Source organism: Hylobates moloch, unplaced genomic scaffold (genome assembly GCF_009828535.3).
Source record: "Hylobates moloch isolate HMO894 unplaced genomic scaffold, HMol_V3 SCAFFOLD_2, whole genome shotgun sequence".
Classification (NCBI taxonomy): domain Eukaryota; kingdom Metazoa; phylum Chordata; class Mammalia; order Primates; family Hylobatidae; genus Hylobates; species Hylobates moloch.
This window is the reverse complement of record NW_026652277.1, coordinates 171,297,372-171,321,533: the sequence shown is the minus strand read 5'-3', so window position 1 is coordinate 171,321,533 and position 24,162 is coordinate 171,297,372. Positions and strand designations below refer to the sequence as shown.

At 37.6% G+C, this 24,162-nt stretch overlaps 1 protein-coding gene across 7 annotated transcripts in view; it reads right to left on the bottom strand.

The window, feature by feature from the left end:
* Window positions 1-24,157, bottom strand: part of QKI (QKI, KH domain containing RNA binding) — a 163,725-nt gene extending 139,568 nt beyond the window's left edge. For 3 of the 7 annotated variants that reach the window (XM_032162108.2, XM_032162084.2, XM_032162100.2), the window contains exon 1: window positions 23,535-24,157. In XM_032162108.2, the coding sequence (XP_032017999.1) occupies window positions 23,535-23,676 (142 nt within the window). In that variant the 5' untranslated portion in view covers window positions 23,677-24,157. The remainder of the gene's footprint in view (window positions 1-23,534) is intronic. The other 4 variants (XM_032162090.2, XM_058435661.1, XM_032162133.2 and 1 more) reach the window with 2 other exon arrangements.
* Between the last annotated feature and the right edge of the window lie 5 nt (window positions 24,158-24,162).

Sequence of the window (24,162 nt, the reverse complement as noted above, 5' to 3'; positions counted from 1 at the left end):
ATGCTGTACAGGTTTGCAGCCTAGGAACAAAAAAAGGCTATACCATATAGCTGAGGTGTGTAGTAGGCTATACCATCTAGATTTATGCAAGTACACCCTATGATGTTCGCAAAAGAAGGAAATAGCATAATGATGCATTTATCAGAATCACTGTCTTTAAGCAATGCATGACTTTATGTGTATGTGTATGTATATATATCTTTCACTTTAAAATAATAATAGTACTGGTCATCAATATCATTATAAATGATGACTATGATGTAAAATTATATATTCTGGAAATACTGTATTCTGACAGATCTGAAAGATAGTATCTACTGATCTGATAATTATTTATCTGAAATCTGAAAATGATCTTTTCCCAGACTTTGTAGGCATAAAAAATACTTAGAAAAGACACCTAACAAATGCTGTTTGCAAATGACTTCTCACATGTAGATTTACTATACATAGTAAAAGGAGGTAGAATGTAACAGCTTAACTTTCCCAACTCATTTTTACTAAGTTCTTCCTTAAAATTCAACCACATAATCCAGAAAACCTTAAAAGCTACTCAAACACAAATCTCACAGTACATTTAGCTTATGAAAATGACCGTCAAATACTTTTCCAACACTCTTTTTAAAAGGTCAGAGCTTTTTCTTCCAGGATCTGACCTTTTTTGGCTTAACCACTTTTCCGGAGTTTAAAATTAACCTCAAATGAATAATTTGAGGGAAACAGAGATGGGAGGGGAGGGCATTTTAGCTTCTAATACATACTGACATAAATTTGGAAGGTATATTTGCATTACTGTAATGTAAATTTGCATAACTATAACTCAAACCCTAAAATAGTTATCTAAACAAAAACAAAAAACTGAAAAGCATCACATCTGAAACTGTCAATATGAAACAGTAACATTACTATGGCTAATTTAGTGGTGTCACTGTTCAACACATGATTCTAAAATCCATTCACAATCACTCAAAAATCTCAATTACTTCAAGGTGTTTTTCAGACTGTGGCATAAACAATCTTGAACTCAATTATGGCTACATTTTGGGTGTGGATTTAAGCACGTAACAAGAAAAACTCTTTTTAAAAAGTAAATCACCACCAGTATCTATGGGAACTGAATTTAGTATCATCTCATAAACAAATAATTATATTCAGCTAATTATACTTCGATAATCGATACACTAAATTTATAACCTATTACAGAAAAACAGTAAAATTTTAATATAAGTACTATATGTATACATACATCACTTATATCATTTAAATTATATACATATATAGCTAATGTATATACCTTATTCTAGCTTCATGTTACACGTTAAACTGCAACAAATTTTAGTTTTCATCTGAAAGTAAAAATAAAGCTTTCCTGGATCAGGAGAACTAGAGTTAAAGTAATTAAACTACATCTCTCTCACAAAGGCTTTACCTCTGAATTCTCAACTTGCCACAGCTTCCTTCAGCTAAATAAAACAAATGACCAAGCATCTATGTCACCGATAAGGGAATTAAAGAGTTGATTTATTTTGAACTCTCCTCTCCAGGGAAATTTAAGAGATGGCTAAACATTGAAATGTATCTTCAACATTACATGCTCTTCTCCTATGAATGTAATCATTCTCCAAAAAGTCAGGCTCTTAAAGTAATTTAGATGGAACTACTTTCAATGAAAAAGATAACAATTTATTGGTTCTTGCTTTAGCAAGAAAAGGAATACTTCTATTTCTTCTTCCTTTTTTTTTTTTTTTTTTTTAAATGGAGACGGAGTCTGGCTCTGTTGCCCAGGCTTGAAAGCAATGGCGTGATCTTAGCTCACTGCAACCTCGGCCACTCAGGTTCAAAAGATTCTCCTGCTGCAGGCACACACCACCAGGCCCAGCTAATTTTTGTAGTTTTAGTAGAGATGGAGTTTCACCATGTTGGCCTGGCTGGTCTTGAACTCCTGGCCTCAAGTGATCCGCCCACCTTGGCCTCCCAAAGTGCTGGGATTACAGGTGTGAGCCACCGCATCTGGCCCTTTCTTCCTTTTCATACCTTCAGTCTCATGACCACCTTAATAAGTTGTTCCCTGAATAGAGATTTGCAAAACATTTTTCTTGCTTTCTCCATCAAAATATTAAGCTCTCACACTTGCTTTAAACTAAAACCTCTCCAATTCTACACCTAAAGAGAACAAAGATCTACCACAGCTATACCCTTCTTACGTAATGTACCATGCTGCCCAAAAGTATAGTCAAAAGAATCAGAGTTGTGGATGGAAGTAAAATCTAATAATCTTCTAGAAGTTAACACTTCTTTCCCATTAAACCCCAGTAGTTTCAATAAGAATAATGAGAAATGTTATTTTTATATTTTACATCAGCATTTTTACATTTTAAACATTTACCTTGCTTGGATGGGTAAATGTTTCCAATAGCCACAAATAATTCTCTGAACTTGGACATTAGCTATCTGTTAACAAGCATGTATACTGTGGGACAGAACAGGCATCTCAAAATACACACTACAATGCAGCTAAATTCTGGATTAAACACTTTAAATAGTGTGTACTGAATCAAGGGTTTGGTTATTCCTAAGAAATTACAAACATTAGTCACTTAGAGCAAAAAAAGACAAAAACCCAGATTTTCCCATAATAGAAATTTTCTACCATTCTGTGTTTAAATATTATAATATAAATGGCTTAAATACAATAGAAAATAGTAAAGACTGATCATTTATATGAAAAACATTCTGTCAATAGTGTGTTAATCATAGGCCCACAATATTCTATATCCTTTAAGATTGCAGTTCCTCATATATACAGCAGAAACATGAAATACACAGCATATGACTAGAAACGTGGCAAATGGATTTCATTAGGCATATCACTTACTAAAATGTTAAAAACCAGCAAAATTTTAAATACTTTATAAATACAAAAATGCATGTGCTAAAGGCTTTAATGTATAAAACTTAACTTTAAACCATCTCTAACACTTAAATGGAATACTCAAGTGTCATTCATCTGAACTAAGCAGGCCAAGCAAAATATCCTATGATTCCAATGTTCTCCTCAATGTCAAAATGGGTGGATAAATTTAAAGCCTGTTCTCTCAAGAGTTGCTTTATAGGCAATTTTCTCCCAGTATCAAGGTCTGCAATTTCCATTTGGCTGCCAGTTTGCGATTAAATTCATCACCTTTATTATAAAAATGTGCTTTACTCCATGGCCTGCTGCACAAGAACTATAAGGAAAACATTTTTCACTGCTACCGGCAAAATCATTCTAAGGCAACCACCACATTCACTCCGACATTAGCTTCTTCAACCTGATGTAGTAGCCTACCCTTCACAGGAAAAACCTGTAACAATTGCGTAACTTACAGAAACTAAATTCTATAGAAATGTCATGCTTTATGTTTTTTGGATAATATGCAACTATTAACTTCTAGATTCAGTATTACTGTGAATTCACCGTGAGATAAAAAGTCAATATACAGAATATACACAGGTTGCAATTTAAAAAAAAAAATCATTTTTAAGTGTTAGATAATTAAGTATCCATCTTTTATTCCATTATTAAAAAGTTAATGGTTTATTTTACAGTTTAATTTACCATCTGTACACATAATCAAATATATTTTCATATTAAACTTCTACCTGACTTTACCTTTCTTAATAAGTCACAATACCGAGGGGGGAAAAAGTCAGGAAAGAAGTATTTCTCCAACAATAATATTAAAGCTAGTTCCTATGACATATTTAGGAAAATATTACTCATTTGTAAAATTTAATTTTTTAAAAGATTATCTATATAATTAACATTTATTTTATTTTATTTTTTTTTTTTTTTTGAGAGTCTCACACTGTTGCCCAGGCTGGAGTGCAGTGGCACGATCTTGGCTCACTGTAAGCTCCACCTCCCGGGTTCACACCATTTTCCTGCCTCAACCTCCTGAGTAGCTGGGACTACCGGCGCCCGCCACCATGCCCGGCTAATTTTTTGTATTTTTAGTAGAGACGGGGTTTCACTGTGTTAGCCAGGATGGTCTCGATCTCCTGACCTCATGATCCGCCCGCCTCAGCCTCCCAAAGTGCCGAGATTAATATTTATTTTTTAACAAACTTGGCCAGTAAGCTAAAAGTTCAAAAATATCTTATTTTCAAGTAAACTTGATATTTAGTTTTTATAAAATCTAGGTAAAAAACTAACTTTCCCATCAAGGTAAGCCCGTCATAAGAGGGATTATCAGATTATATGCAGCAATCTGTGAACCTAGAAGAAACTGCCATCTTGCTGCTAGGAAATGATGTGGCCCCTTCCATCTCAGGCTGGGCATGCCTCTGTTAGAGCAGCTACAGCATTGCAGCTTCTATTTTCATTACTCTCCATGCCACTGTGTGGCTCCTTGAGCACTAGACTATGTCTTGTCCATCTTTGTATCCCCCCAGCACCCAGCAAAGACCTGGATTAAAAAAAAATTTTTTTTTGAAAACTAAATTACAGCAGGAGTCAACATCAGTTTTGCTAAGACTGCACAGCACACAAGCCACTAAATCAGTATTATCAATCACAACCAACCTTTTTAAAAATGAAATAGAATAGAAAAATAGTATACTGCATCATAGGTAGTACAGACAAGTATTATTTCATGAAACTTTCAATTGTTGGGTTATACAAATGTATATGTACATATTTTGAGTTCATAACAAAATATTTATCCTTATAGGTAGCATTTTAAAAGTGCAAGACACGCTACCTTTTGTGGTTCTTTTTTTTTTTTTTTTTTTTTTTTTAGAGGAGTCTCACTGTTGCCCAGGCTGGAGTGCAATGGCGTGGTCTCAGCTCACTGCAACCTCGCCTCCCAGGTTCAAGTGATTCTCCCGCCTCAGCCTCCTCCGTAGCTGGGACTACAGGCGCGTGCCACCACAGCCGGCTAATTTTTGTATTTTTTGTAGAGACGGGATTTCACTATGTTGGCCAGGCTGGCCTCAAACTCCTGACCTCGTGATCTGCCCACCTTGTTCTCCCAAAATGCTGGGATTACAGGCATGAGCCACCGTGCCCGGCCTGTGGTTCATTCTTATACTATTTTTCTGGTTCATATTTATACTGTTAGGATATACGTACCTGTTATTTAATAATAGTAACATTAACAATCAAAGAGACTCTGAAATCACAAAATCAGACTTCTACTTGAGGATCTTCTTAAATTACCACCACTTGCTCCTATACTTTCACTCTTTCCCCCTTCTCAGGCTTCAAGCCATCTGTCTTTAAATATCCACAAAGTAATAATGTAACATTCAAACGTGGTCAACTTGAGACCTATCTGCAGTTACCATGTACCTAAACAACATCACTGTGATATATCCTATGCCATTCAGTTAATGTGTTCCAATTTAAAAATCACATGGAAAAGTTTCACTTTGATGAAAGTAAAATGTAAAAATAAGCCTCTTGTGCCTTTTACCAACATGTAAAATAAATCAATTTTCCTATAACCTAAAACAAATCTAAGATTTTCTAACTCTGATCTTACTTCCACCTGCCTTTATTACTATCATTCTCTTAAGGGATTCATTTATCTCTCTACTCACTACCCTGTTGGGTTATTTTCTTTTACTCAACATTCACAAAAGAACAATATAAAGTCTTTTCAGATTACCCTTTAAAATTTAGTCTATTCTTAACTAATCACCCTTTAAAATTTAGTCTATTCTAGCCTATAAAACTACAACCTGTACAGAACATCAACACAAACATGTCTAAATATTAGTCTAGCAATCCTTTATCTTAGACTTTTATCACATTATTCCAAAGCAAATGACTCAGATTTATAAGGAACTGGGGAAATAAAGAGACTACTCTTTTTTTTTTTTTTTTTTTTTTTTTTTGAGACAGAGTCTCGTTGTCGCCCAGGCTAGAGTGCAGTAGCGCGATCTCAGCTCACTGCAGGCTCCGCCCCCCGGGGTTCACGCCATTCTCCTGCCTCAGCCTCCCGAGTAGCTGGGACTACAGGCGCCCGCCACCTCGCCCAACTAATTTTTTTTTTTTTTGTATTTTTAGTAGAGACGGGGTTTCACTGTGTTAGCCAGGATGGTCTCGATCTCCTGACCTTGTGATCCGCCCACCTCGGCCTCCCGAAGTGCTGGGATTACAGGCGTGAGCCACTGCACCCTGCCTCAAGAGACTAGTCTTAACAAAACATTTTAAATTACTGGCTGACACTTGACATGGGAGGATCACTTGAGGCCTTAAGTTTAAGACCAGGCTGGTCAATATCGTGAGACCCTGTCTCTTACCAAAAAAAAATTTTGTTTTAATTATCCAGGCATGGTGGCTCACCCCTGCAGTCCTACCTTTCTGGAGGCTGAGTCAGGAGGATCACTTGAGCCCAGGAGTTAGAGGATGCAGTGAGCTATGATAGCACCACTGCACTCTAGCCTAGACAGGGTGAAACCCCATCTCTTTTTTTTTTTTTTTAAAGGATTTTAAATTATTTATATTGTGTAAAACATGGACAGTGAAACACTTAGGCAAATATTCAGTGAATTGTTCCTAGACCTAGATTCACCCTGCTGGAAAATGCTAATGGACACTACCTAAGAGAACGTTTGTTTGTCTTTGGTTTAACATCAATTTAATGATAATATGACTGTGCATTAAATGCTTGATTGTATTCTTATTTGGGGGAAGAGTTTAAAATACGCTGAGGGTAGATACTTCTAGCAAAACAGAATTAAATTAATTAAGACTATTCACATCAGAAGGTAGCCACATTACACAATTATCAGTCATAACATTATTCTGCTTAGAGGGGATCAGGCTCAAAGGTACTCTTACTTGTTAATAATGTAACTTAAATATATTTCTGTCCCAAGAGCCAAATTACCTAACATGCCTGAAACCAGCAGTTTCTAAACTATAAAATTTATTCATATCCTTTGTAAAGGAACAGCATTTACATATATAATGAAGAATGGGTCTATGATCTCTAAAATAAACACCTGCTTTAAAATTGCAGAATTACAGGGTTTTTTTTTCTAATAAGAATTTTTTTTTTTTTTTTTTACAAAAATCTTTAGGGCCTTTCAAATAAAATGCTATTCTACTATCCACCCTTAGACTTCCCTTTTATAAAGGCTACAAAGGTCACCAAAACTTTGTGATATAACTGAATGAGGGGAGATAATATATTCTATTAATAGATTAAAATCTAAGATCATAGAAAAAACTCAACCGGTGTTACTGACAGATCTCACAAAATTGCATCTTAATGTTTGTTTAAGTTACCTAACAAAGATAAGTATTTTTCTTTCCAAAATTTACTAATTCCTCTTCACCTCACAATTCAGTCATTCCCAAATTTAAAAAAATTTAAATGTAAACCAGGCATGAGTTACAACATGAGCATATTTCTCTGTATATACCTATTTTAAAGTAAGTTTCAGTTTGATGTTTAAGCTGGCAGGATTCTATGTTAATTTTTTCATTTAGAGAGTTATATTTTTAAAAAACAGCACATCTTAATTTTTATTTAAATAACAAATGCATTTGAGTTAAACAAAATTCATTAGTGAAATCATTTGGCTGAATTGTTATTTAATGAAAGCCAGACAAGGACAGTTTTCTTGCTTCCTTTCAATTGAAACCTGAAGCCCAACCTAAGTGGAATAATATAACTTTTTTTTTTTTTTCCAAGGGGTACTTTGATTTGACTTGAGCCAGCATTCTCATTCAAAATTAAGATTCTCAATTATTGTTTAAACCTGCCTCCACCCAAGGATCCACAGGTCTTTAACAATCCCCTAAAATTTCCCGTAACATATCCTCAGAACTAGTACCAAGAATAAAAGGAAGAAAAAACATATTTCCTTAAACAAGTAATTTCAGAAAATGCTCAGTTAAACCAAGTTAACTTTCTTGACTGCAAATCCTGGAGACTTAATATGGCAACACATCCTGAATTCGCAAAAGGAGTATGCAGAACTTTCTGGACTACAGAACCCTTCTTTTCTCAGACTACCTCAGGAGACCAGTATTCCATGGAACACACTTTTCAAACATCAGCCTGAAGCCTTCCTTGTTCAGAGTTAAATTAGCAGATTTTTGTTCTCTCACTTCCAACCTAACCTATACTTTTTCAAGCCATTAGAGTAAAAAGCAAACTGGCAAGACGGGGAAAAGAAGGCATACTGGTAAAAACTATGCCATACTGTCTAGACCAGAATATGCTGACAACTCATCTATCCTTTAGAGCTTAGGCCCATCAGCTCAAGAATTCACACACTCACTAATCCAGATGTACCTCTTCCTCCATGCTCCTGATCAATTCATAAGCCCATACAATCACCTACACATACAGAAAAAAACTGAAACACATGGCTTCATAATAAAAGCTAAGTAAAATCCAAATGCACTAGGAAAACAAAAAAAATAAAAAGCCAAATTAAGCATACAGATAAACAATAGTTAAAATAAAAAGTTAGGCAGTAAGATACCCCTCTTCTCCAAAAACCTAAAGAGAGTCAAAGTCAAGAAAAAAGAACATCTGAAAATGAAGGGAAGAGAAGGACAGCAGCAATCATAGCGATCTACCACATTAATACATCACTCTATAATATAATGCCTGTACAGGATAGAGATAAGAAAACCTGGACTCAAAACAGACATATGGAGGCAGAAAAAGGAAAAAGCTAAGACCAAAGGTATAAAAAGCTCTCTCTAATAGAGAATTATTTGCCTCCCTACTCAGAATGTTCCCACATTCAAGAACACTGTTCCCTGTATCTAGAACACCACTCCCTTATCTGTTCTCCACTTCAATCCTACCTGTCCTTTAAGAGCCAAGTGAAATTTTACCTCCTCTCCTGAAACATTCCATAGCCTCCTCGGCCAAAAGCACCCTCTTCAGCACCAGTCTTTAGTCTTCTTGGTATGTTTATATTTCTATTGTTACTTTTATTTTTATATTCTTTGCAACTACTGAGATAACTTGAAGGAATGAATTTGAAGCTTTAGTGTGTCCCTCATAACATCGCACACATATTAATAGCATACAACCAAACAGCCTAGAATAGAATGAAAAGTTTCAATTAAGTATGTTAAATCACTAAAAACTAATACATGAAATATGCAACTCTGACATTATTTGAAAATCACATGTTGCATCCCAACAACCATTTTATACTGCAATGCAACATAAAATGCTTATTTCAGATTAACTGCATTGCAAAAATAAGAGTTTGGTATTCATAATGCCCAGTTACAATATTTTGTAACTTAAGGCTTTTAAAAAAGTAACTTCTGAAGCCACTTAATGCTATCATTACACACATTTCCTGAAAGCAAAGTGGCAAGTCCAACAGATTAGTTAAGTAAATTATAATATACCTCGACAGCATGAAATATATTACTATAAACATCATATCTGCAAAGAATACGAAATGGCAAGGAAAAATGCTCATGATACTATTTTTTTAAAAACCGTAATTCCAATTTTGCTACATCCATAAACACTGGTGCTGGGCGGGGGGGCACTAGAAGGAAAACATTAAGAGCAGCTATCAGTGCATGATGAGTACTTTTAAGTTTTTAATTGATATATTTTACTTTTTCCCAATAAGGTATATTTCTTCTGATAAATAAGAAGTTCTTTATAACAGTTTTTAGGATTACTGAAAGAAATTCAAGCTTCTCATAAACTCTCTAAGAACAATCTTAAAATGTATAGACAAAATTGGCCATCCCTATATTTCCCTGAAAAGAAGTAATTCCCATTAAGGTTCAAAGACAATGTGCTACGCTATCTCTGTGCCCTCACCACTGCCTCTCCCAGGACTGAAAAAAGTTACAAACCATGCTACTGCCAAAGATGAACTGAAAATCTGTGGATCGATCTCCAATTCTCTACATTTTAGGAATAACAGAAAAGGAAAAAAGTGGGGCTGGGGAGCAGGGACTAAAATGCAAGTTATTATCAGTTACAAAGGTGGCAAAGTCAATCTCTTCCTCCCTGGTTCTCTATACAGAAACAAGACATATTCTTCTCTCCTGTGCAGAGTTCAATTTCAAGTCATTGAAGGCAAGAGTATTTTAAATTGCCTTGACAGTTTCAAAAAAAAAAAAAAGCTCAATATAACTGAACTAGGAAAATATAACTTAAATACATTAAATAAAAGTACACTTCTGAATCACATCTAAGAAGGAACTTAAATGAGCAGTATTTCAACAACTGCAAAGCATATGTTAAAGCAATCTATGTAGTATTTACCTACTAAAAAAACTAACAAAGTATGTCGTAATGCTATAAACTATAATAAAAAGTGAGATAAGATTATCTTTTTACTGCTGATAATTTTTTATTACTATGATAAAACTATGATCCCCAAAAGAACTTTCTCTTCATATAACATAGAGTAAACTATGACACATTTTCTTCTGATTTATTTTAATAAACAGAAATAAATTGCCTGGTTAAAGACTTTATAATTACAAAGAAAATGTACGAACAGGATACCTCTCAATATATGTGACTCAGTCACCCACCAAAACAAAAACCCTTCAAACAACTGAGCTGTAAAGGCAGAAACTATTTCAGAAAATAGCTGCAATCAATCTGATGTCCTAAACTAGTTACATTTAATATGGTCAACATACCAACATATAGTCTCTTAAAGAGACAAGTTCTTTAAAGAACTATGACAACTTTTTCACATGCCAATGAAAATACTCAATTCGGTAACTGTTATTTGTCATATTCCTGAGCAACTCTTCCTTTACAATTTAAAGGAGAACATTTTCCTATTCTGGCAAAAGGGTTATTTCTCAACACATTTTAATCACTGAGTGCTCTCTTTTGTGTACTAATATCCCCATCTGCTGGAACATAAGTTCCTTACTACTAAAAGTTCTTAATGACAACAAGTTTGCAGTAGAGATTTTGCAACTACTAAGAAATACAATTTTAAGACTTACTTTCTACCTATGAGGTTTCCCCCACTTCATACGACTTTAAAAGCTTTAAAGATCTATATATATTCTTTTACCGATATCATTCAGAAGAATTCACTAAATTGAAACATTTTGCCTGTCATATTCTTTTTTCCCTACCCTTCGTGCTTAAGATGCAAAGCACTAGTATAAACAACCATCTCCTTATAAGTTATCTTTCTGGATCATATTGCCATCACACGCATGCGCGCACACGCACACGCATGCGCACGCACGCACCTGACATTAAAATATATGTGTATTTTCCATTTCTTCTGAGCATAAAAGCTAATAGAAGCAGGAAGTACAACAAAAGAACACAGCTAATAAATGACAGCATCAAAAAGTCAAAAACAAGATTTAGTAGAAATTAAAACTTGGTATACACAGAATGAGGCCCCCCCCCCCCCAAGAAAAGGAAAATAATTGTCATCAACCAGAAAAATGCGTCACTGGCTATATCTATTATTGGTAACATGTCTAAAACAAATTAAAAATTTTTAAAGATAGTTTTACTGTTATTAGTAATATTATCAATTTTGTTATTTTGAAAGTATTTTCCTTAATATTGTAGAATAAAGCAAAAAAGTATGTCACTATCAAGAACAACATTAGTTTAGCTGTGGCCAGAAAAAAAAAAAAGATATAAAATTAACAATAACGTTAAAATTGAATTGAAAATATAAAAATGAATGAATGAATTTTAAAGTCAAAATTCTCCATAGAAAATGGCTCAGAAGTAATAACATCCTGAGAGTAATGAACATGTTTAAGACCTAAATTCAAGTATTTCATACCATTCCTATTGGAGAAATGGCCAAATCTAGATCCAGAACAGGCAAGGCAGACAAGGCACAAGGGGAGCCTGGGGCATAACGCTGCCCCAGAAAGCAAGCACGAGTTCAACAGACACAGAAGCCAGTTTAATTATCAATGGCTAAAGTTGTAATAATTTTAACATCAAAATTAATTATAGCTGACTTAAGTACATTGAATCTATGAAATCCATGAGTCTACAATGATGATTAGAAAAGAGAAAAAATTCATTGGTCTCCATTTGAAGCAGCTAGCAAATCAACACTTTACTTTGAGAACCAAATAATAATAAGCAGCAGCACATATCTGGCTTGCCCCATTAGAAACTCACTTCAAAATTGCAATGTATTTCCGTGTTGGGGTCAGAAAGCTGTACCTTTCAAAGGATGCCAAGTAATTGCAGAAAGAATGGCAGAATTAAAATATCATCATGGTGCAAGCTCTAATGAAACTGATTCAGGCAAAAAACTGGTCAAAACCATGGTGTGAATGTTGATGGGGCACCCTTGGTCGATGGGGCACCCTTGGTCGATGGGGCACCTTCTGGTTCCAAGAAGGAAAAAAAAACAACTACCTTTAAAGTACAAGGAGCCATCTATCACCACTCTAATCCAGGTATCAATCTTTCCTTATCTGATGGCAGAACCTGTGCCTCCTAATGTGATAAAAAAAAGTACACAGCAGCACCTATGAAGTACTCTAGTGGAAGATGCTATACTTGAACCTACTTTAGAACTAGCTTCCAATGTAATAGATACACAGGGCATAAGGGAACAAGCCCTAAACCAGTTAAATCAATGTCATTTGGAAAAAAAAAAAAAGAGAGAGAGATGGTTCTAGATTTAAAAAGGTGTAACAACCAGATTTAATGAGCGGTGTTGAATAAGATTCTGGTTTGAACAATCCAACTATAAAGAATATCTGGGGATCCACTACAGAAATCTGAATATGGACTGGTTATTACATTATCTGTAGGATTAATCCATCTTGTTCAGTGTAATGTCACTATGTAAGGAAGTGTTAACTTTTAAAGACACACAAATATGTATCTCTCTACGGATAGAATGTCAAGATATCTCTCATTTACCTAAAATAACTAAACACAAAAATTAACACAATTAAATTTTAAAAGTCCGCATCAAGCTTGGTAAAACATATTTAAAGGATCTCTGAAATTGGGACAAAATTTTCTTCAAGGCAAATTAATTCAAGAATTCCTAAGATTTTCTCCAAGAGTCTCTTCAATTGTCTTTAGCTCATATAGAAATGAAAGCTCAATTCTCTAAAAATTGGGCTGACAGCTAAACAAATGAGCCCCACATGTTCTCAATCCTTCAGGGTGAATACACTAACCTGTAGGTAAGGAAAAGAAAGACTTGTTTCTAGTTAAAACACACTTTAAAAAATATTTAAGGAGTTTAAAATACAGAAAACTCAATATAAATTTTTTTATTAATACTATTTTGAGAAAATATCACTACTCAAAAAATTTTCCTAATGGGTTAACCACATAATAGTTTGACTCTTCACACTTCATCCAATGTCTACTTTAAACCCATATATATTGTATACATTATTCTCAGTTTATGCACAAAGAGTTCATTCTGACACTCCCAAATAATCCAAGCCTTAAAGATTCCCTACAACCTTCAGAATAAAATTCAGACTATGTATTCTGGCCTTCAAGGCCCACCACAATCTAGCCCTAACCTGGTCTGCTTTCTGTAGTCTCTATTTCCACTACTTCTATCTATGCATTTGCCATTCCAACTAACTAAATCCGTACCTATTTCCTGTGCTGCACTGCTGCACCTTCCCTTCTCCTGGAACATCCTCCGCCTTCCCATTCACCTCATTAAATCATACCAGCTGTTAATACCAACTCAGGTTCCACTTCTCAAATAAACATAACTAGATAGTTCAGCTCAAAGTGACATCCTCTAAACTACCAGAATGTTAGTAGTGATTCTCATGCACATAAAAACTAGCTGAACCTACATGGATACATTTTCCTTTTCTTTTCTCATTCTCTAAAAGCTGCTTTGCTTATCTAATTGTTTATCCTATCATAAACAATTTTAAAATGTTGATAGAAAGCAGATGATGCAGGCCGGGGGCAGTGGCTAACACCTGTAATCCCAGAACTTTGGGAGGCCGAGGCGGGCATATTACCTGAGGTCAGGAGTTGGAGACCAGCCGGGCTAACATGGTGAAACCCTGTCTCTACTAAAATACAGCAATTAGCCGGGTGTGGAGGTGCGCGCCTATAATCCCAGCTACTCCGGAGGCTGAGGCAGGAATTGCTTGAACCTGGGGGACAGAGGTTGCAGTGAGCCAAGATCCAGTGCCTGGGCAACAGAGCAAGTTTCACAAAAAAAAAAAAAAAAAAAAAAAAAAAAAAGGCAGTGATGCTGCTACTTTATAGCATGAGAGGCTCTTCTGAATACCCATCAACTTCAGAGTATTTGGACTGAGGTTGGCAGGGCAGTTGATAATTTCATTCACAGATGAAGAAGCTTGAGGTTCAGAGAGATTAGTTATCTCGTCCAAGATAGCCAAACCAGTTAATTGCAGAGTCATGATTAGATCCCAGGTCTATAGTATAAGAATGCTTACCACTTCACCACAGGGTCTCATTAGCATATGCACAAAAACATAAATTCATTTCATCTTTATGCTGGCTCACACATGTGCACGCGCACACATACAGAGTTAAAACTTGAATACTCTCATGATAATGGCATCACTGCAACCATGGTGGAATCAGCGACAACAGACAATTAGATGTGGTTTCAGGGTAATTTTTTTGATCCCAGTTTGAAATTTTTTTTGTTAAAAAAATGTATTCACCTGCCATGTAACAACTGTATCAAAGGGATACAATTACTGTAACACAGCAAAGAACTGTGGTTTACATTTAATTTGTTTGAATTATTTGAAATGAGCAATCATCCTCCAGATGCTGGCATCAGGAATACGATGTGGTAGCTACCTGGTGGCTACCTGGTGCAGCACTGTTTCCATTTAATTCATAACCATCCATCTCCTGGGTGTCACTCTTCAGTTATCTACCTGATATATCACTGGGCTGTTCACCCCATGCTGATCTAAAACTGATACAAGTATACATTCCTGACTTGAATCACTTAGCAATAGTATACTTCTCTATGAAATCACCCAATCAAAAATGTTTCCTCGAGTACTAAAAATAATAGCAGCAACAATTTTTACTACATTATTAAAAAAACTGAGGCTCTAGCCTTTGCTTTCAAAGAAGTGAATGAGCTGAAATCCTCTAAAAACGGCTTTCTCACTTTTAGCCTCTTAATTACAAAGTGATCATTAAAAATAAATTCTAGTTCTAAGAATCTGACCATCATTTGTTCAAAACCAGCATATCACAGAATTAGCAAAAAACCATTTGCTTTTTTTTCTTCTTTACCTTCACAACTTGAGGCAACAGCAGCAGCTTTTTAGCATATGGAAATACTCTAGGTTTTTCCCTCCAGCTCCCCTTGTGGAGAAGCAGGCCACAAAATGGAACAGAGGGGAGAAGTGAGTGTCTTGCTCTAGCTCTGCTGCCAACTTGTCTTGAGACAAACCAAGTTACAACCACTCCAGGTCTTAGTCTCTGCATCTATGAAATGAAGATATACTCCCAACTCTCAGGTCCCCTGCAGCTCTAAAACACAATTCTTTGATATAATCTGCAAGGTAATTTTAAGACCCTGTAAAATTATGACATTGAAGAGTTTATGAAAAGGTTCCAAATTTTATTTGTTTTTGAGATGGAATCTCGCTCTGTCACCCAGGCTGGAGTGCAGTGGCACAATCTCCTCTCCCTGCAACCGCCACCTCCCAGGTTCAAGCGATTCTTCTGCTTCAGCCTCCTGAGTAGCTGAGACTATAGGCACACTCTACCATGCTCAGCTAATTTTTAGCAGAGACAGGGTTTCACCATATTGGCCAGGCTAGTCTCGAAATCTTGACCTCGTGATCCACCTGCCTTGGCCTCCCAAAGGGCTGGGATTACAGGCGTGAGCCACCTCGCCTGGCTCGGTTTCAAATTTTAAAATTGCATGTTTGTTTTTTTACTATGCATTTCCCTAATTCTACTCTTAAAATTTACTATTTTTTGTTTGTTTTTTTCCTATATATTTCAAACTATAAAATCAGCTTAAAAACCAAGGGCTCCCCAATGATTTGCTACTGACCAGGAGATCAGGCCCAGTCTCTACAATGACCTCTCTTGCACTAAAGCAAAAGCAAGGTGCCTACTTAAGGCCTGCTACTTATTCAATCCAGGGGCCAACCTTTCTCAGCTGAAACTTAACCAGCCCCAGTACTCACAAAGCCCAGCTCACATTCACTGCATGTCTTCACTTACAGATATAAATGCCTGCACACACATGCCCTTTACTTACATTGTGACCATAATGTGGAGCCACTTTATGGATGTAACTGCATTTTGATGTTTATTCTATTTTATTTTTTAAGACAGGGTCTCACTTTTGCCCAAGGTGGAGTGCAGTGGCACGATCATAACACTGCAGCCTTGACCTCCTGGGCTCAAGCAATCCTCGCTCCTTAGCCTCCCAAATAGCTGGGACTACAGGCACACACCACCACACCCGACTAATGATGTTCTTTCTGATACTTCAATATCTGCTTATCTGCTAAGCAGAATATGACACATTCTGCTTATAATAAATAATGTGATATAAATCTTACAATCGATTCATTTCCCCAGCCTCAAAATTTAGTTCTATAAAAATATTGGACTAATACATGAAGCAACTTTATGAACATAATTTATTCTGTTAGACTTGATAGGATTGCTGGATTTTCAAACTAGAGTTTCTGCATCAAGGAACTGAAGACAAAAACATTAAGTGCAGTCCTTTTCTTGCTAATTGTAAGAATTCTAGATAAATACTTCTGCAATATATTTTTTAAAAATTCATCACAGATTTTCAAACACTGTTACTGCTAAAGCACAGTAATAAACAGTTTAGAAATAAAAGAGCTGGCCATGCCTGGTGGCTCACACCTGTAATCCCAGCACTTTGGGAGGCCGAGGCAGTCAGATCATGGCGTCAAGAGTTCGAGACCAGCCTGGCCAACGTGGTGAAACCGCGTCTCTGCTAAAAATACAAAAATTAGCCGGGCCTGGTGGCGGGCACCTGTAATCCCAGCTACTCGGGAGGCTGAGGGAGGAGAACTGTTTGAACCCAGGAGGCAGAGGTTGCAGTGAGCCGAGCGCACGCCATTGCACTCCAGCCTGGGTGACAGAGCGAGACTCCAACTGAAAAAAAAAAAAAAAGAAATAAAAGAGCTAAGTTTCAGCTAAGTGAAAGCTTCAATTTATCAGTTTTCTAAGTAATGGCACTGTTTAAAATTAAAGACACATCTGTGTTTAAAAACATAACTATTTGTGTTAAATGACAATCAGCCACATATGATTATACTCAGCTTTCTTTTAAACTAAAATCACTCAAATACCGTCTTTATCCTGAACACACCAAAGCAGCACTTAGGGACAAGAAATCATTCCTATCTATTGTGCCCTGCATGGAGTACAAGAACTATATACATGGGGACTTTTAAAAGGGTAACTAACAGGGTGGGGAAAGTTTACCTATATAATTCCATAAATGCCAAAATTTTCCAAGAGCTGAGATGAGCACTGGTAGTTTTTCTCTGCTTACGAATTGATACCCTTTGGTATAAGGACTGACAAGAAACTATACTATTTAAGTAAAGCAATTTTATCTTCCTAAATCTCCTTCCCAACAATGACATTAAAGTAAAATTAAGCACCTTGGCAGCAAGTACTACAAATAACATGACTTTTTTTAAGTTATTTTTAAGAAAAAATACAAGTGCCTTTTCCTCTAAGGGCACAAAACTATCAACAATCACACAACTGCTTCGTTTCTTAAAATTATTAGACAGTATTTCTAATGTCACCTCTGGATTGTCATTTTTTTTAAACCATGTGCACACACCCTATCTTTGAGAAACTAGAAATCAAAAAAGGAGGTAAGATGTCAACATGTTTAATTCAACAAACATCTGAGAAGTGTATGCTAGGCTCTAAGGTAGGCACCTTCAAGAAAGTAATTTTAAGAGGGCAGACAGGTAATAATATTCCAATGCTAACTATAATGATCACTCCATAGAAGGTAGTACCTAACACAGACTGGGGTTATAAACAAATTTCTTAACAGTCCCACTAACATAACAAACTATATTCACTATAAAAGTTTATTGTTAGTTGTGCTTTTCTGTTAAGTAAAAAATATAACTGTAAAACACCAAATAATCTAGCTATTTTGGGCTCAAAACTTTTTTAAAGGGGTATAAATATTCCCTAAAAGTTATCATTAAAGGTAAACAACACATTATTGCACTTAAAATTCACATTAAGCTGTCTTAATGTCAAATACAGGAGGGACTGGAGAAAAAAAATGAAGTCCTGTTGATCATGTAAATAAAAAGCTGGTATATATCTGTGTGACCTCGTAACATAGGCCCACTCACCACTCCCCATCCCTTGGCCTTAAAATAGAACCTTGGATAGGTTCACAACAGCTGACATACCAATAGCAGAAAGTTGCTCAGTGGGCTGCCTTTTAAGTTATCAACAAACAAAAACCCACAATGTCGCAGCATTTTCCATCTCCAACAGAGAGGCGCAAATTTTGCTACAACGGCAACATCAAACAAATAAATCAAACAAATGTATTCGCTACACTGAATTTCTCAAGTAAATTAAACTGTAGTTCCAGTCAGTTTATAAAAAGTTGCTCCTATGATCACACTGGTGTAATTCCCTTGATATAAAAACCAAACCAAACCATTAAAAAAAAAAGGGAAAGAAAAAACCACCAAAAAGAAAAAAAAAAAAACAAAAACAAAAACAAAAGAAAAGCCCTTACATGTCTAAGTATATTGGCCTCAGAAAAAGAATCTGAATCATGCTTCAGTGAAGGCCGGGTCAAAGCATGAGGGTTTTATTATACTTCACTTTTTTCATCACAGAAATCTATTTCCCTGAAAAAGGAAACCAAAAACCATTTGCTCTTATGGGAAACTGACCAATTTCAATCAGCTCCAGGACAGCGACAGTGACTAGTGAAGCATTAACAGAAATATAATGTGCATAAAGCATTTAAGAAGTCAAATTAACTTGATTTAACTTGACATTCTCAGTCATTTAAGAAAAAGTGTCCATCCCAAATACTATAGTAAATGTGACTAGCAAAGAGACCTATTTCTATCAACTGTGTTACAGTCGGATACAACTTTTACTACAAAACATGTAAACTGGATACAGTTTCCAACGGAATCACCTTCCACCTACAGGGGAATTTAGCTTTAAAAGTACAGAATGAATGTTTAATAAATGCCCCATAATGATACAATTGATCTTTTCCGTGACTGCCAATATATAGCTGCTGACACCTCCTGGGTGAGAAAAGATAATGGAAAGAAGTGATTATAAATAGTAGCTTCCTTCTTGCTACCACTAATTCAAGGGCTGTGTACAAAAGCAAAATCTTAGTTCCTAAAGAACAGATTATTTCACCTTAAAATCTGTTTGTTACAGAAGATGATTACTGACAACAACAATTGCTTCTTCAGACAAAAAGAAAAGCTTTTTGTAAGAACTCTCTATAGCAAGAGTCCTCTCAATACCAACAACTATATAATTCTTAAGTCAAAGCTTTTGTAAATGAATTCTCAGGAAAAAAAAATGATGGTAAGAAAACCTTATGATACATCCAATAACAGGCAAAAGAAGTGAAAATAAACATTAACATGAAAAAATAGCAACCATTTAAGCAAGTTTTAACAAAATATTTTTACTCATATATTTAAAGGAGAGGGAGCAGGCAGGGTACAAACTAAACAGGTCAGACAGAAAGTTTATTGTAAACACAAAAAGACCATCGGAAAATGAAAATATATTTTCAAATCAGTAATACGGCATTCTAATCCATCTGCTCTCTTTTCTGAGCCACACAGTAATTTTTCTGATATCCACCATAAAACGATTTAGACTGTTCTTCCTCATTACACATTTTTTATTTCTGTATCAGCAGCTTTAACCCCTCCTCCACCTAAAAAATTGAAAACTCAAAATCTGCTTTTAAAATACTAGTTCTCCATTTTCCCCTAATACAGGATTGTTAAGTCTAATAGACTGTACTCTTCACCTTCTGGATTCTAAATTACAAAACTTTATTAAAACAATGTGCATTCAACTACTGTTGTTTCATTCTCATGACAAAAAAAGTTTGTTTTTTTAAAAACCATATATTATCTTCTCTAAGGGTTCAGTTGAAAACGTCTCTCTAAAGGTAGGGCAGTTTAAGACCTAGGTTTTATGTGTAATCCTATAATCATCTCTATCTTCAATAAAAGGTTTCAAACTCAAGTTTATGCCCTTTATATGACGGGCCCAACCTAAAATGTATTCACAACTTTAAAAAACAACCGTGTTGAAGATACTTCAGTGGAAGAGCTGGCACACACATCCCCACCACCGGCAACAGCAAAAAACAAAACAAAACAAAAACAAGCAGTAAAACAAAAGGACTGTCCACAGTCAAGATAGAGACTAAAGGTTAACTTGGCAAGGAATTGAAATACTCATTCTAAAACATCCAAGTCTTCATCAACTAGGAAAACCAGCACACTTAATCCTCAAATTTGTAACTAGCCAAATGGAAATTCTTAGGCTGACAAGCACATTTTTTAAAAGCTTATTCTTTGAAAAATATTTTAAAATAAAAAATGTAAAATCTCATTTAAAATTCCTAATTATCAGAAAACACATCTACTCTAGGTACGATGTTAACTTCATTAAACCAATCACTAAAGTAAAATTTTTACTAAATTTTATCTAAATGTAAAAGTAATTTTTCAGCCAAGCATTATAGGCAAAACAACAACAAAAAAGTAATGCCTAACCAGAAACAAAAGTCATGATTAATTTGTTTTGGACAATGACAAACCACAAAGGGGTAAGGCACAAGATGCCAAATTTCACAATTAAATCATCCAAAAAAAAAAAAAATGTGATGGACTTCAGAAACCAATATTTTTCTTAAGTCAAATTAAGTTTATAACAAGGCTAACAATTACAGGAAGCAGCTTATTCCACACTAAGGAATAGCCCTTTTTCCTGCATGTTTGTACTGCTCTGATAAAAAACAATCAAACTTCCTCGTCATTATATTGCCCATTTTAAACATACTATATGCCACACAGAAGCAATCTTTACACTGGGAAATTGACAAGGCTAAAACTAAAGATAGATTAAGATGAGAGATGGAGTAAACTACATTAAAAGGGGAAGGGGAAACAAACATTATCTAGGAGATATCATAGTGGTCTCCTACATTTAAAACGCAAACGAGTACTATTTCCAACCACAGAGAAGCCTTTGTTAGAGACAATGACATAATTGAAATTTCTGGATTTGAAAGATTAAAAATTATTAAAGCCTAAGGTTGGAAACTTGATAACAAGGAATCAGCTCTAAATTTAGAGATTTTAGATCAACATAAAAGCACAAGAAACCTTTTAAAACTAAAGAACTCAAAAGTATGCAGCTTTTTAAATAGTATACATAAGGTAAAAGTATTTTCAAACTTTTTTTTGGAATCTCCTATTAGTCTTTGAATTCAACATTTCAGGAATGCAATTTAATTTTAATTAACCCTAAATATTGTCAAGGCCTATTTTCATTTTATCGTCGATAAAGGATTCCTTCTAAACAACTGCACTCAAGAAAAAAAACTTTCATCATAAATTGTTACTAATACTACTAAAATTTTAACTTAACCAAATATGCCAAGGAGAAGATAGAGTGTTATTTTTGAGACGTCATAAAGTTATGCCAATAATTTTAAGGAAAGTATTTTCAATGTTCGAAAACGCTACATAAACACATGATGACAAATCAAATAATCTATAATTGAAGTTTCAACTAAATTTAATATAGGTCAGATTGAGTATGTTACACATTTTGTTCCAACCATTTTCATGGTTAAAAAATAACTGGCGCCCCTTAGCGCTCACATTTGGAAATACTCAATTTAAGAGTTCCAGCAATTTTTTTTTTTTGACATTCCAGAAAGTTTTCTGCCTCCACAATCTTTCAAATGCCAACACAAATAGGAAAAGCAGAACTCCTTAAAGGGACAGCTCAGGTTTTCTCTGGAGCAACTTGAAATTAACAGATTTGCTGTTCCAACAGTGGAAAATGCCCATTTCAATGTTGGTGAGTGCTGTATGTTTAACATACGGAAGCAAAACAACGAGAAAGCCGTTAACACCTAACCATTTTCTACTTTTAAGTTGTTTCTATGACTTTCAAGACAACAGAACTCCTGGGATTTTTCTTTAACCATTTTTTTATCATGGAAACATTTCCGGCCTTTTGTTCTCTAGTGACATTCCAACTCCCCAAGCTTCAAACTCCTGTTCCCCGACTCTATTTTTAAAATCTCGAAATTCTTGCGAAAAATCTAAACTCCATTGTTCATCTCTTCAACCTATAGTTTTCAGTTTCCTTTACACAGTCCTCCGGTGATACCTCTAAGCAGAAAAACAAAACAAACAAACAAAAAAAAAACAAACAAAAAAAACTCCTGGCTAGTCGATTTTCGAAACAGACTTTTTTGTGGTCATTTTTTTTTTCTCTAGGCGTCCACAGAAACCCACAGCTACTAGAAATTAATACTTCAGGTACTACTATGAGAACTTCTTAAGGAAATTCCAGAGTTGGTCAACATTAATCTTCTTGTCATTCTTCACTCCCCACAGCGCTCCATAAAGCGTTTTGGAAACTTTGGCTCAATTTTATTTCGCCCTTTCCAAACGTCTCGATTCCCCGTCCTACAAACTCAGGCGGCTGCGTCCCCGGGAGCAAACCCTCCGCCCAAGTTCTTCTAACTCAGGCTGCGCTCCGATCTGTCATCGCGTTATTTCGCACTCCACCCCCCCCCACCCCCGAAAAGTGAAGTTCAACTCCCTAACAGTTCTCGCTTCCCCAAACAAAAGGGAAAAAAGTGCTTTTCGCCGTCACTTCGTCCTCCCTGTCGGCTACGCCAGCATAATTTCGGTCTCCTACGGAATTTCTTTAAACTAACGAGCCCCACGCTGACTTCCACTTAGTATTTACCAGCTGCACCAACTCCCCAAGCACGAAACCCCGCTTTAGTCCTCACGGGAGGGGAGAGCTCCCGAACGCGGGGCAGCGGGGGTCCGCGCAGAGCAGGCTCGGGAGGCCAAGCGAAGGAGCGGGGCCCGCGCCGGGGACACGCGTCCTCCAGGCCGGCGGCGCGGCGTGGGCCTGCTCTCGGGAGGGCTCGGCGAGGACCACCGAGTCCGCGCGGCCCCCGCCGGCCTCTCGGAAATGTGACCGCCAAAGCTAGAGGGGCCGCAGGGCTCACCCCGCAGCCCTCTGCCGCGCGCAAACTTGGACGCCAGCGGCGCGGGGTCCCGGCCGGGCAGGGGGCGTCCGGCACCGGCGGATCCACCCCGGCCCGCCCGCCCGCCACAAGCCCGGCCCGGCGCCCCCTTTGTGCGCCCTCCCGGCCTCCCCGTCCCCCCGGCGCTCGGTCCCGCCCGGCCGTGACCTTCCCGCCCTCCCCACCATCCCAAGCGGGGAAAGGGGCCGCCCCGGCGGGGGTCGGGCCGGGGCCGGGGCCCTGGAGACGCTCACCTTCGTCCAGCAGCCGCTCGAGGTGGTTGAAGATCCCGCAGAAGTTGGGCAGGCTGCTCATGAGCTTCTTGTCGTTCATCAGCTGCATCAGGTAATCTGGGGTGGGCTTCGGCTTCTCCTTCGTTTCCATTTCCCCGACCATATTCCAGGCTCCGCAGCTCACTCCGCCCGCCGCCGCCGCCGCCGCCGGAGAGGAGGGAGGGGCGGGGGCGAGCCCCGGCCGCGGGCCGCTCGGGACCCGGCGTCCCGCTCCGCGCCGGCTCCCGCTCTGGCTCCCGCGCCGAGCCCCGGGGCGGCCGGCACCGCGCGCTCGCCCGCCCCCCGCAGGCACTTTCCGCCCGGGCCCGACGCGCTCCCAGCCGCCGCCGCCGCTCTCGGCTGCCCGGCTCGGCGCGTCCCTCACGAGGCCGGCGGGCGGGCGGGAGGCGGGTCTCGGCTGGCCGAGTGCGGGCGCGGGGCGCGGGCTGCTGGCGCCGGACGAGGAGGAGCCGGGGCCGCCGCTTGCTCGGCTGGTCGAGCCCGCTCAGCGCCGCCGCCGCCTGTGCCGCGGGCTCGGGGGTCTCTCTGGGCTGGTCCCCGCCGCGGCGCCTCTGCCGCTGCCGCTGCCGCCGCGCTCTGACTGCGCTCC